Raw genomic sequence first — 13,673 nt, forward strand, 5'->3', positions numbered from 1 at the left:
CTTTATGACAACATCCCCTTGGAGACTGATTTCCTGCTACACACTAACTGCCCAATCACACACTAACACCAAGCACTCCTTTTGACTTGAACTAGCACATCATCCAGCACTTTAAAGTGCAACGTATCACTTTAGCGATATCCACTTATAGCAAGTTTGATATAAAAGAAAAGACCAAACTGAAAGACAGGCAAAGTTTTTACAGGTCTGGGCATAGCAGTGGGAGGTGCAAAATCAGAGGGGGGGAATGTCAGGGGCAGCACATGGAATCACAGGATAGGAGAGCTTCCTGTTGAACATACAACTTTCACCCGAATAGCCTACAGCACTTGTACGCTGAAACAATCCTAACCAGGGTTGCTCAGTCTAAGTCAATCAGGTTACAGGCAGCCCAAGTCCTGCTGTCCCAGCCAGAACCTCAACAGAAAGGACTAGAGCCTTCCAAATTATTTTCTTGTTGACCACACAGAGGCCTGCATTTCTAAAACACCATGAGAAAAAGATCTGGTCCGGGTGTGTAGGAGTCTCTTGCATCAATCACATCATCAGCTAGAGAGAGCTCTCCACTCCCCATTACTATCCAAGTATGGGGCTGAATGATCCACATCATGCCAGAAGATTTTGCTTTTATGCCCTGAATTCCCTTACAGAAGGGAAACTAGGAAAAATCAAGTTTACAATGTAGTTTTTAAGCACATTTTCTATGATTTATTTTGTACAGAACAAAATTAATAAATACATTATCTAGGATAACAACAGGTTTTCCATTTCATCCATGAAAAAATAATGCTTTCGATTTTTCACATTTTAAAACCTGCTATGTTATTTTATTTGTTTTAGAAGAAAATGCAAGAAGACGGTAGTGATGCCTAAATATACAGAATGTCCATGTAGGAGTTACATTTACAAGAACCTGATACAGAAGCCTCTATGTTGCCCCCATAATTAAGAGTTCTCTGCAATAATATTTAAACCAAAAGGCTTAAATAAAAAACACCCCAGCAGCCCTACTTGTAGAGCAGTGAGGCATTTACTTTTCAAGTATTCAATCCGTAAAATGTAAAAGATACTTTGCTGATTTTACATACCTTTTAAAACCAGATACCCATCTTCAAAAACAACAGAAAACAAGTCCATTACCCCAATCAGCCCGTTATTGTTAGAATCCAGTGAAGCTTTTGTCTTCAAGAATGCAGAAAATATCTGTTATGCTATAACAGGAACTTGCTGGATATAAGCAATTTATGCACATGAAACATGATTTTTCCTAGTGGTGAGATCTATTTGATAGAAAGGTAATCCAAGTCTATTCCCAATAAATTCTTCTGCTGGTTTTACTATGGCTTTTTAAAAAAACCCAAAAACAGTGTCCAAGAAATCTTTAGAAAACTCGAGAGTGCAAAAACTACCACACTCCTTCATAGCATGGAAGGAACTCAACTGGCTGCAGAGACTTTTATGCCACCTTTGGTAATTTGTAAGCAGAGGTCAGACAACTTCTAGAAGAAAAGCCAATAAAGAGCAAATTAGCAGAGAGAAAAAGATCTTTATAGGGAACAAACAGCAAAAAAGAGTACTTTTATTAATAATAAAAAAACACGCTGGTTACTTCTGTGGGCAGAAGGAGAGAGAAGAGGTGATTTTCACCGATTCTCCCTTCTACCCACCCTGTGCCACCTGCAAATATGTTTGATATTGTTGAGGGACTTTCTGGAACAGTGTGGGAGAGATCAGGGTGGGAGGCTGAAGGGGGAAATCAGTGGGTCATTAGCAGAGCCTCCATTGGGTCAGAGTTCCTTCAATTAATGGAGGGAGCCCTCCCATTCATGGAAGAGAAGCTCAAGTTCCAAGTCATAGACAGAAAATGTTAACCGAGGACTTAGTTGCTTTGTGTGGTGACCAGATGCAAAAGAGAATAGAATTGCTTACAGGTGCTTCTTGTCATGAAGGGGTAAAAAGAGCTGCACTGGTTGACGTTCCTATTCCTGTACCTCTGCTAAAGTTATAAGAACCCTGCCCTTTGCATCTTGTCATCTTGCCTCACCCTTATATCAAAACAGCCGGTTTCTTAAAGATCACACATTTGGGTGAAGAAAGGATGAGGTATATGCTCTTCCTATTTGCGGTGAATAATTCATTCAAATCCTAGATTGGCCCAGTGAATCGAACCAGCAGGTTCCTAGTTATTTCTATCTTTCCAACTGGGCTGCAACATGACAAACGTTTTTAATGCAGAGGTTATACAATTTGTTCCATGTCCTGAACTTGCACTTAATAAAAAATTGAATCCAGACACTTGCTAGAAACATCTTGGATGCCACACTTCATGCCCGTTAGAAAATCAACAAGAGATTTTAAACAAACCTACCTGCTGTTTGATGTGTTTGAACGTTATCTACCTGAGGCAATGGCCCTAGGGTCCCCTTCTCTTCAAAGGCCAAAATGGGAGTCAAAGAAATGTCAGGGCTATTTTTATCATCATTGTTCATAGCATCCAGCCTGGATGGTTTCGTTCCCATGGGTAAGCTGATGACCTCCTCAAAATTATCATTCTGCATAGACACTCCATTTTCATTTGGATGTTTTCCTGGGTTGAGATTACTGAAATATAATGAAAATATCTTATGGATTATAAAACACTTTAAGATTATTTTTCTTCTACATTTGTATGCTACACTACTGCATACAGTGTGCGAAGTTTAGCACTTGCACCGTTTTTGTTGTAGTAAATAATTGATTTCTACCACTGATAATAATTAGGTCACAAAAGGTTAAGTGCTTTTCAGCTGCATTGATTTCCATTAAAGAGGTAAGACAAATGTTTTCATTTGATGTCTGTTTCTCCTCTAAGAAAAAGCAGCAGTGCTACACATTGGTCAGGGCCTTTCCCACAAGTTGAAGATCAATGTCCTATTTTTGATAGAATCCTCCCTCTATCTAGCATGCTAACATCCTGATTCTTATATTTTTTTAATGTATAACCTCACATTGCTTTTATCAATACGAGAATAATTGTGACAGTAGAAATAGTATTATACAGTGGTACCTCAGTTTAAGAACAGCCCTGTTTACGAACTATTTGGTATACGAACTCCGCAAAATCTGAAGTAGTATTACGGTTAGCGAACTTTACCTCGGTCTAAGAACGGAATCCGAACAGTGGAAGGGCACCGGCGGCAGGAGGCCTAATTAGGGAAAGCGCACCTCAATTTAAGAATGGCTTTGGTTTAAGAACAGACTTCCGGAAGGGATTAAGTTCGTAAACCGAGGTATCACTGTATAAAGAAGTCAGTACTAACTCGGTGTAACTGACTGCATATCATGCAGTTTCATTTCCAGTCAAACAATCGCATCATATCTATGTAATAATAATAGTAGTAGTAGTAGCAGTAATACAGTAATAATAATAATAATAATAATAATAATAATAATAATAATAATAATAATAATTTATTATTTATACCCCGCCCAACTGGCTCTGTTTCCCCAGCCACTGCAGTAACATTATTCCATTAAATATAATATGAAACAATTGCTACACTGTTAAAACATTGATTTCACTGGAATCAACACAAGCTCCACAGCAGTGACAAGAATATAATAGCTTAGATGGTTAGAGGGTGGTGCTGATAATGCCAAGGTTACAGGTTCGATCCCTGTATGGGACAGCTGCATATTCCTACATTGCAGGAGGTTGGACTAGATGATCCTCAGGGACCCTTCCAACTCTACAATTTTATGAAAACAACTGAAAACAACTGTTCAAGACTCTTAGATGAATTTACAGTGCTGTCTTTGTTTTTCATGCACTGGCAATATGAAGCATTTGCCTGACACTAGACTAGCGTCTGTTAATGTAAACTCACAGCTCAGTGGAAGAGCGCATGGTTTGCAAAAATAGGAGGTTGACACTTCAGTCTTTAATCATTCTGGTTAAAAAGATCTCAGGCAGCCATGCTGGGAAATCATTAGCCATGGGAATAGACAAAAATGGTTTAGATGCATCAAATGATATAGCTCCAGCTGTTGGATTACACTAACTGGGAGATAAGGCTATCAATGGCTAATAGTCACAATGGCTATGTCCTACTTTCATTGTTAGAAGCAGTGGTCAGAAGCATCTTCTGAATACCAGTTTCTGGGAAGTGCGGGTGGGCAGAGTACTTTTGCGCTCACGCTCAGCTCACATGCTTTCCCAGGCATCTGGTTGGCCACTGTGAGAACAGGATGCTGGCCTAGATGGGTCACTGGAGGGGCAGGCTCTTCTTAACATTTATGTACACAGAATTTGTCAGGCACCAATGGTGCAAAGTGAGTAACAATGCAAATACGGTTGGTCATGTCAAAATAGTTGCCAATAACAAATTTTTAGCACTTATAACCCATGAGCGTCAAGAAAGTGTCCTCTGATTTAACAATTCAATATTATTTATGCAAATTGGATGCATCAGGTGTTCTTGTTTTAGTCTCCTAGCAGCCTCCCTGCCTTTCTGCCAATATACACCTCTCTAGAGTTCACACAATTTGCAGATAAAACGTTCAATCTAAAGAGACAGATAACCGATATACACAATGATAAATATTGACAGCCAGGTGGTACTTGCTAATTAATTTGAAGCAGAATTAAACATTGGCGGGTGCAGTTTTCCCTTTAAATACTGAACATATTTCACTTTTAATGAGCTTTGTATAGTGTTAAGGGTTGGAGAAGCTGTTTTTCCTGCTCTGGCACAATAACCAGGGCTGTTCAGGTTGGCCATCCTTGTTGCTTTGTTGTTCATGGATATGCAGATGATGATTTGGTCATCATAAGGAATGGTAGTTAGCTTGAAATGAAAACTGGAAGCTTCTGATTGCCTCCTCTTGAGCATGAAAGATGAGGAGAGGAGAAGGGGCATACCCAAGCACAAGGTTCTCGGTGGCTTATTCTGAAGAGTGGGAAACAATATTCCTCCAAGCCTATGTGTGAAAAGTGTAACTGTGAGAAGCTAGATAGCTGTGCCTTCTGCCCAGGAAGTGCAAAGAAATATTTGAATACACAAAAGATATTTTTGCTCTGATTCTGGTTACAAAAAAAAAAAAAGAACTCAGAGACATACTGACACTCGTGTAAAAGAGCTAGCATTCTTTTCTGTACAATGAAAAGCAGGAATCTAGCAATGTATTTTCTATAGCAACTTCTTTTTCAATAATGGTGTAGTGCAGATAAGAGGAGAAAATTTCTCATTAAAATTTAAAGGGTATGCTCTTAGCTACCAAGCAGCAAGCTGTGCTTTTAAGTGGTTTGATAAGAACTACAATATTTAATGTAGGAACATTTGACAGACACTGAATACAGTAGAACGCAGTGTATTTGATTGCTTGGGGGTGGAGTGTTTGGTTGTGTTGAGCAGGTGATGAAAACTTTCTTGATGCAGACACCCAAAAAGGGAAAATAATCTGATTTAATACGCTTTCATATCAGTAAGAAGAAACATCAGGTATTGCTAGAGACATCTCAGTTCAGGTCTCTCACCTGTCAAGGTTGACTGTGGGCTGATGAGAAATTAGCACATGGGTATGGGTGAGCAATTCCCCATTGCGCGGAGATTCTGGCACACACTGAACCTGAGAACCCATCGCAGGGCTTATTGGAGTGCTCACAGCTAGAGAAAGGGGGGAAAGTTTTCCACATCACTTTTGACAGAAAAGGGTGCATTTACTTCCATCCATGTACATGCTCAGAACAGAAAAAGCAGCAGAGAACAGGGGAGGAACAATTATGAGGAGGGGTGAGAACTCCTCCAGAAACAACTCATGAAGTTCCTCCTACTGACTATGACTATCTATGACAGAATAAACATGAACACGAGGAAGCTAATGTGCCAAACATGCACACAGAAAAAATAGATCTGAATAACCTGCTTGAGATACAAGCCACTCATCTGGATTACCCTTAGTTGTACCAACAGACTTACTTGGTATAAGGCAGTTTTTCTTGTGTTAATTCCACAGCACATCCTTCTGAAACCCAGTGCCTTCCAGATGTTTTCGACTCCAGGTTCCCATCACCCCTGACCAATGGCTGGTTGGGGCTGATGGGAGTTGGGAGACGAAAACATCTGGAGAGTTCCTGGTTGGGAAACATTGTCTTAGCACATCATATGCTCCGGGCTTAAAGCAAAGACAGAAATAGAGGGTTCTGCGTCCAATTAAGCTCTGCAAACGATTTGCTTTCCTCTTGCCGTTAGGAAAACCTCTAATATCCAATTAGTAACAACATCATGGCTTTACAAAACAATCTAGCATGAAAGCTCTCCTTTTGCACCTCTTTTGTTTAGAAATCATAACAGATAATTTATGCCCTTCTTCCAATTTCATATTTTCCGAAATGCAAATAGCAGTAATTTATGGCAGTAGCATAATTACACTTGAAATCAGTGACCCTGCCATGGCCATAGGTCATGTGCAGATGGAAAGAACAGAATATTTTGCCCATACTGATTAAAACTGACTCCCAACTGACTAATTATTTAAAGCTTTGGTTGATTAATCTGGCAATTAAACTAATAAAAGCTTGTATTTCTAATTATATATATAATTGCACACTGATAATTATGTTTGTAGCGGACTATCATGTGCTTTCACGTGCTTTGATTCATCATTGACTTTTCATTAAATATATTTGGATTGCCAGCTTTTAAGATTTTCTCCTACTCAAGTCATGCTGTGAATAATAATAATTTCAGAACGAAAGTAGATGTGGATCAAAAAAGTAATACCTGTTTCCTTTGCTATCTCCCCATTTTGCTGCTCATTTGATTTCTGTAAAATAAATCATTTTTTTAAAAAAGTTAGAAGCTCCACTGACAGAAGATGTATCTATATATGAAGGTAGCAAGGTTTTCTACCAAGAGAGGATGAAGTGAAGTATCTACCTTCTCTGCAGCTTCTGTTCTCCTAGTTCTTTTCATAATTTCCTCAAGACGCTGCAAAGAAAATAAAAATACCCTTTACTGTGGTTAGTCCTTAACTACATGTTGTGAACACATTGTGAACTCTCTTTTTAATGTATGTGTTCCTATACCAGATATGGGGACCAATGGCCCTTCAAATGCTGGCGAACTACAGCTCCCATCAACCAAGACGACTGGAAAAACTGGCTGGGGCTGATGGGAGTGGAAGTTCCAACAGCATCTGGAGGGCTACAGGTTCATAGTACTGAATTGGAAACTGGTACTTACTACAGACACTCCAATGCTGCCACTTCTTTTTCTTCCTATTGTGGAATTAAGTGCCCTGACACGGATTTCCTGAAAGGGCCTGTTTCTATCTCAAGAACCCAGCAGCAGGATAAGAAGGTACAGGTACAGGTAAAGGACTGCTGAGGGAGCAGGCGTTTGTCCACAGCTTTCTGGGTCATGTGGCCAGCAGGACTAAACTGCTTCTGACGCAACACCATGACAGAAGCCAGAGCACACAGAAATGCCGTTTACCTTCCCATCACAGTGGTACCTATTTATCTACTTGCACTGGTGTGCTTTTGAACTGCTAGGTTGGCAGGAGCTGGGACAGAGCAACGGGAGCTCACCCCGTTGTGCGGATTCAAACCACTGACCTTCCGATCAGCAAGACCAAGATGCTCAGTGGTTTAGACCACAGCACCACCCGCTCCCTACAGGGGGAGATGGCGGCAGTGGGAGGGAGGTGGTGAACAAGCTGCCTCCTTGCATGCTCCCTCTCCTGGTTCCCTCATCTCATACTCCAGTCCCCCTTGCTACCATGTCCTCCTCTGCAATTCCCCAGTCCCCCCGATACAGAAATATTTTCAAGAAACTTATTCTCCAACAGGCAGGATGGAAGGGGGAGGTGGCAGTGACGAATTGGCCAGGTAGTATGTATCACCATCCAAATTCCTTTTAACAGGCACCATCACACTATAAGCAGAGAGTTCAAAGCACATTCACAGCACTCACTGCAAAGCTTGTTTTGGGGGTTTCCCTCCATGCAAATAAATGGGTGGAATGGAAGAGGCCATCCCTGTTGCCACACTGTCTACATCTTAGTTGGTCTTTAAGGTGCTACTGAAGGAATTTTTTAATTTTACTTTGACCCAGACCAACACGGCTACCTACCTGTAACTACATCTTTGGACTAACAGATATGAAGAGAAGCCTCTTTGTAGACCAGGGATGGAAAAACTGTGGCCTGAGGGCCACCTGTGGGTCTTGGCCTAGTTTAATGTGGGAAGCATAGAGGGGGAAATAGGGTGATAGAGGGAAAATGGGGTGGCAGAAACAAGGACGGAAGGAAGGAAGGAAGGAAGGAAGGAAGGAAGGAAGGAAGGAAGGAAGGAAGGAAGGAAGGAAGGAGAGGAGGGGATGTCCATTTCTGGTTTGGTCCCCACCCACCACCAGCATTTGGCCCCCAACAGATTATCCCTGATGGAATGTGGCCCTTAACAGAAAAATATATCCCCAAAAGTATAGCTTCTCTCTGTGATTTGCAACTCTGATTGTGCAGGGTTCCAAATCAGAGGGATAATTTGTGCACGTGCAGCATGGACACATGGAGGGTGCAGGGCCAGAAGAGCCCTGGAAAATGGCTGGAGTTTCTTCTGTTAGGAAATCTGGCCCTCAAGCTCAAGCACCGCCCATTCACAAGGCTAAATCTCAGGAAGTTCCAATGGCCACCTGATGGGAAGGTTCCAGCCGCACACAAGATCCCGTTCCACATGCCCATGTGCCTTCCTGTTACCTTCTTCCTTTCCAAGCGCTCTTGTTCTTCTCTCTGGAAATGCTTTTCACGCTCTAACCGAATCTGCTCTTCTCGTAACCGAGCTTCTTCTTCCTTCTAAATGTCAACACAGCAAAGGAAAACATGGATTAACTCATCTATCAACAAACATTTCCTTATCGGCTCATCGGGTTTTTATCTAACCTGATGGTTCACTTCCGTGTTCAGTAGCTATGCAATCCCACAAGCAGGCACCAAGAGGCTGTGTCAGTACAGCAGTGTTTGCATCATAGTTATTTTCTATTTACATACTGAAATCAGCTTCTAATAGATTTCATAAGCAGCTTACAATTGGGCTGGGTGTGGAGGGGAGGGTGCTGCTGCTCATAAAAGAACTTCACTGGGTGTGCAATCTCATTACTTCTCTGTATTTCAATCACAGTGCTTTCCAAATTAAAATGTGGGATTCTAAATTCAACCCTGTGCTTCTATACAGCCTCCTCCAAAAATTAAAATGCCAATGTTCCTGCTTAAAGGATCATTCGTTTTCCTGGGAGTACATAATTCTTATCTCCATGGTTACTCTTGATGTCTGTATTTATCACCAAGTACCTCCTTTTTTCTGTACATGGATGATATGTTGGGAGGATACATTGAAAACTTTGTTTAGGGGCCAGACTACACAAGATGTTAAGTGCATCTTACTCCTGAACATACAGGTTTTAATAGACTGCACCATCTTGTGGGGGCAGTGTCTGATAATTAGTGGAATCAGAGCAGGTGCAAAGGGGGAGCTTAACCCTTTCCTCTCCTGCTGTACCCTGAGAGAAATTCCTCCTTCTGAAGGTGCTATTTGCACTGGGAGCTGCAGGGGCGGGGCAGGGCACAGAGTTTTTAGAAAAGGGATTTCTCCTCACATGTTCAAAGCAGAAATGTACTGCATGATATGGATGTGACTCAGTCTGGATTTAACCCTGTATTAGTCCCACTTATTTCAATGGGTCTTCTCTAAATGCTACTAAATCTGGATCCAACCTTATATTTCAAAGTTAAAGATGGAGAACTGGAACAGGGAAATAGCTAGTTTTGATCTCACTAGAAGCAGACTATTTCAACAAAACCGCTAAAGCAAAAATATGAAACCCAGCATGAACCAGAAGAAACATGTTGCATTCCTAGCAGAGCCTAATTTGAGTGTCTGCTGCCTCCTCCCACATTCCATCTTATGACTGTGACTAACTGGCTTCTAACAACAGCAAACTTTTTTGCCTCCCCCACCCCTCACTTTGTTTACCATCTCATCTGAGAATTCTGGAGAACTCAAAAGCTTCTACACTATTCTGTGACATTTTGGTTGGCCTAATTAAAGTATTGCCCTAAGGTGGCAATGCTTATTTGTCCAAAGTGGCTACATTTGTTTTTTGCAGGAATGCAGGGTGCCTAAGTGTAGACCAGTGTGGTATTGTGGGATGTCAAGTTTGGCCACATGAGGTGGTACGACTTGTGTGTCTAAACCAGGAATTCTCTATGGTGCTAAGGATGTCTTCTCTTCCCTTTATTTCTTAATTTCATCTCGAGAGTTTCCACCAGTTCAGAAAGCCACATAAGCATCTTTTAGCTATCTCTGCAATACACCCTGATAAAAATGTGAAAATCCTCTTTAATTTCTAAAACCTGCTTCTGAAGGTGTTCCATTTCCTCTCGTTCTTTCTTTTCTCTTTCTTCCGCCAGGCGGCACAACTGCTCCTCTTCTTCCTGCTTATGTTCTGCCTCTTTCTGCTTCCTCTCTGCTTCCTGTTTCTGAGCCTCCTCCTCTCGGCGAGCTCTTTCTTCTGCTATCCTCTGGGCCAGTTCCTCCTTCTTTTGCCTATGAGCATAAATAATGAGCCTCAGACAAATGTACAGCAGAGGAGGGGTGGGGAGGGGATAATATTTTTGCTTTTATTATTCCAGTATAGTTTATTCTGAATTAATGCTGAATTAAAGTGCCTCCAACCACCAAATTCACCAAAAGAAACAAGCGGCAGACAGCAGCAGTTCATAACACAAAAAGTAAAAAGAAGAGTTTTCCTTCTCTGGAAATACAGAGACTCACTCATTCTTTGGGCGGACACCATTAGCCCATTAGTAAGGGCCAAATCATACTTCTCTCTAGCCTGTACCAATTCAGAATGCAGGGGGCAACACAAGCTGGGAGACTATTATGTGAGGGTTTACCAAAGTAAGAACTCCCCTTCCATGCATTCTGCAGAGGCAAATTTAGGGGAGCACAACTGGTTCCCCTGCACAGCTCTTCCTGTTTCCTCCCCAAAGCCTGGTAAGCACTGGGCTTTGGGAAGAGCTGTGAGAGCTCTGACAAGGTCCTAGAATCCTCCTGCTTTCTTCCCAAAGCCTCGTTAGCACTTGCACAGCTTAGGGAAGAAGACAGGACCTTGCCCAGAGCCTTGTGCCTCCTTCCCAAACCCAGTGCCTCTCTTACCCGCCTTTGAGAAGTGGCTTTGGACCAGAGGGTGTCAAATCTTGGCCTCTGACAGGGCACCATATTACCCTGCATTCTGTTCTTGTTATGACTGGGAAATATCTGGGTTTCAACATCACAATATATATCACCAACTAAACATTGTGATATACCCATATATCACAATGTCTGAAATAAGGTGGAACTATGTAGATGCAAACAGTAGGGCTGGGCAAAATCTGGTTTTCAACATTGTGATTTGGGGGGCTATAACTCATGCAAATAAATGTTACGCTGTGCTAAAAGGGCATCCTCTACATCTCTTCTAAATGTTGAGATCGTCACCTTTCAGTCTCTTCCCTCTCTCTTCTTTCTTGCTCTTCCCGCTCTCGTTGTTCCCGGGCCAGCCTTCTTTTTTCGCTAAGCAACCTGGTTGCTTCTTCTGGGTCTGTTGTCCCCGCAGAAGGCTTGCTACAGGTAGGAGGTGGTGAAGCAACTGAAGGAGCAGAGGGCAGAACTGGAGCAGCAACTGAAACAGTAAGAAAAGAATATTCAGCAATGCATATTCTGTGTACCTAGACATCCTGGCATCTTGGTGATATGGGGGGGGGGAGAGAGGGAGAGAGAGAGAAAGAAGGCAGGAAGGCAAGAAAGAAGGAAGGAGGGAAGGAAGAAAGGAAAGAAAGAGAAATTAAATAAAAAGAATCTCTAAGTGGTTTAAAAAAACACAGCATAAAATATTCATTAAAATAGTGGTAAACGTAAAGGCACCCCTGACCATTAGGTCCAGTTGTGGACGACTCTGGGGTTGCAGTGCTTATCTCGCTTTACTGGCTGAGGGAGCCGGCGTTTGTCTGCAGATAGCTTCCAGGTCATGTGGCCAGCATGACTACACTACTTCTGGTGAACCAGAGCAGCACACAGAAATGCCGTTTACCTTCCTGCATTTTGATGTGCTTTTGAACTGCTAGGTTGGCAGGAGCAGGGACCAAGCAACGGGAGCTCACCCCATCGCAGGGATTTGAACCGCCGACCTTCTGACTTTAAAACAGGCTTTTTAAACAGTCTTTAAAAGCAGTACACATAGTCCAATTATCAAACTCTAGATAAATCCACAGCTAGAAAAAACACAAATACACATTTTAAATTTACATGACCAGGTAGAGTTGCCTAAACAAAAATGTTTATGCAACTTCTATAACTAGGAGGGAATTTTAAATTGCCAAGGCAGGGTCTGCTAGCTGATGTTGAGAAAAGCTGCCCAGAGTGGCAGTGTAATAATAATAATAATAATAATAATAATAATAATAATAATAATAATAAGTGGTGAGAGGGGGAGAAGCAGCAGCCCCTCCCTGCTTGCTTGCTTGCTCCAGAGGGTGGGTGAATGAATGAATGAGTGAACAAGATGACAGTGGCAACAGCAGTGGTCAGGAGGGGAAGAACATGGCAGCAATGGTAGTGCTAAGGAGGTAGCCTATTATGGTGAGGGTTGCCCTCACCAAGGAGGAGGCCACTGTGGGTTTTCTTGCCTGAGGGCTCTCCAAAATTTGGAGTCTCAACAAAAGTCTCAACAAAGACAATGAATGTGAAGCATTTTGAAATCATTAAACTCAGAGGCCTGCCACAACTCCCTGCATTGGCTTTAGCAAATCAAAATGGCACCCAAATGCTACCTGTTTGGAAGGTGGGCCAGAGTAGTTAGGAGCACACTGGAATGCTAATAAGTCAAGCCTTACTTTGTGTGGTCTCTGTTTTACAAGGGAGTGCTTCTTGGTTTGTAACCACTGTGGGACTGAAGGTTGCTTTCGCATGGTCTGTCTTTTCTTCAGTGGTCTTCTCAGACTCCCGCTGTATTTCTTTTTTCACATTTTCCACTTTGCGGTCATTTTTGGTGGGTCGGATGTTGCCAGGGGAAGGAGGGCGTTGTTGAGCGGAAGAGATTCTGGATGATCCATGTGCTGAAATCACCTTTTTGGGTGTTCCAGGCAAGAAAGGTAAAGACCTAGAGGCATGCCTGTTGGAGCCATAAAGGAACAGTGATGGCAACATTAATAGCTGATAACTTATCTTCAAGACTAGCAAGAACAGAACTAAATACAGATAAGTATTTAGCTGTGAGCAGTCATAAAGAATACTGCAACCATGCTGAGAAGCTCTCCCTTTTTTCTTGCCAATGGGTAAAGATTATGCTGGCACCATGGAAACAGGATTGCCTTCACTAGATGTAGAACAATGGGTTATTGCAGCATTTCTCAACCGCTGTTCCTCGGCACACTAGTGTGCCGCGACACGCTGGCTGGTGTGCCGCGACGTGCGGCGACGAGAAGGGCGATTTGCATTGTCACGTGCCTGGCAGCCGCCAATAACCAACACTGACCCGCCGGAAAGCAATATTTCTCCTCCACTTTCCCAAAGCTCACTGCAAACGAGCCTGGCGGCCGCCAATAAACAACACTTACACGCCGGAAAGCAATATTTGGCAAGTGTTTCTTACAGT

General features: G+C 42.3%; 1 protein-coding gene across 5 annotated transcripts in view; it reads right to left on the reverse strand.

Moving 5' to 3' along the window:
- Nucleotides 1-685: 685 nt before the first annotated feature.
- MAP7 (microtubule associated protein 7) overlaps nt 686-13,673 on the reverse strand; it is a 103,005-nt gene continuing 90,017 nt past the window's right edge. For 2 of the 5 annotated variants that reach the window (XM_060272709.1, XM_060272711.1), the window contains exons 10-18: nt 12,913-13,190; nt 11,519-11,702; nt 10,390-10,582; nt 8,737-8,832; nt 6,918-6,968; nt 6,762-6,804; nt 5,516-5,645; nt 2,400-2,601; nt 686-1,499 (exon numbers count right to left, since the gene is read on the reverse strand). In XM_060272709.1, coding sequence (XP_060128692.1) covers nt 1,437-1,499; nt 2,400-2,601; nt 5,516-5,645; nt 6,762-6,804; nt 6,918-6,968; nt 8,737-8,832; nt 10,390-10,582; nt 11,519-11,702; nt 12,913-13,190 — 1,240 coding nt within the window. In that variant the 3' untranslated portion in view covers nt 686-1,436. Of the gene's footprint in view, nt 2,602-5,515; nt 5,646-6,761; nt 6,805-6,917; nt 6,969-8,736; nt 8,833-10,389; nt 10,583-11,518; nt 11,703-12,912; nt 13,191-13,673 lie in introns of all 5 variants that reach the window. The other 3 variants (XM_035108897.2, XM_035108895.2, XM_060272710.1) reach the window with 2 other exon arrangements.

The sequence above is a fragment of the Zootoca vivipara genome, chromosome 3, assembly GCF_963506605.1.
Source record: "Zootoca vivipara chromosome 3, rZooViv1.1, whole genome shotgun sequence".
NCBI classification, from domain to species: domain Eukaryota; kingdom Metazoa; phylum Chordata; class Lepidosauria; order Squamata; family Lacertidae; genus Zootoca; species Zootoca vivipara.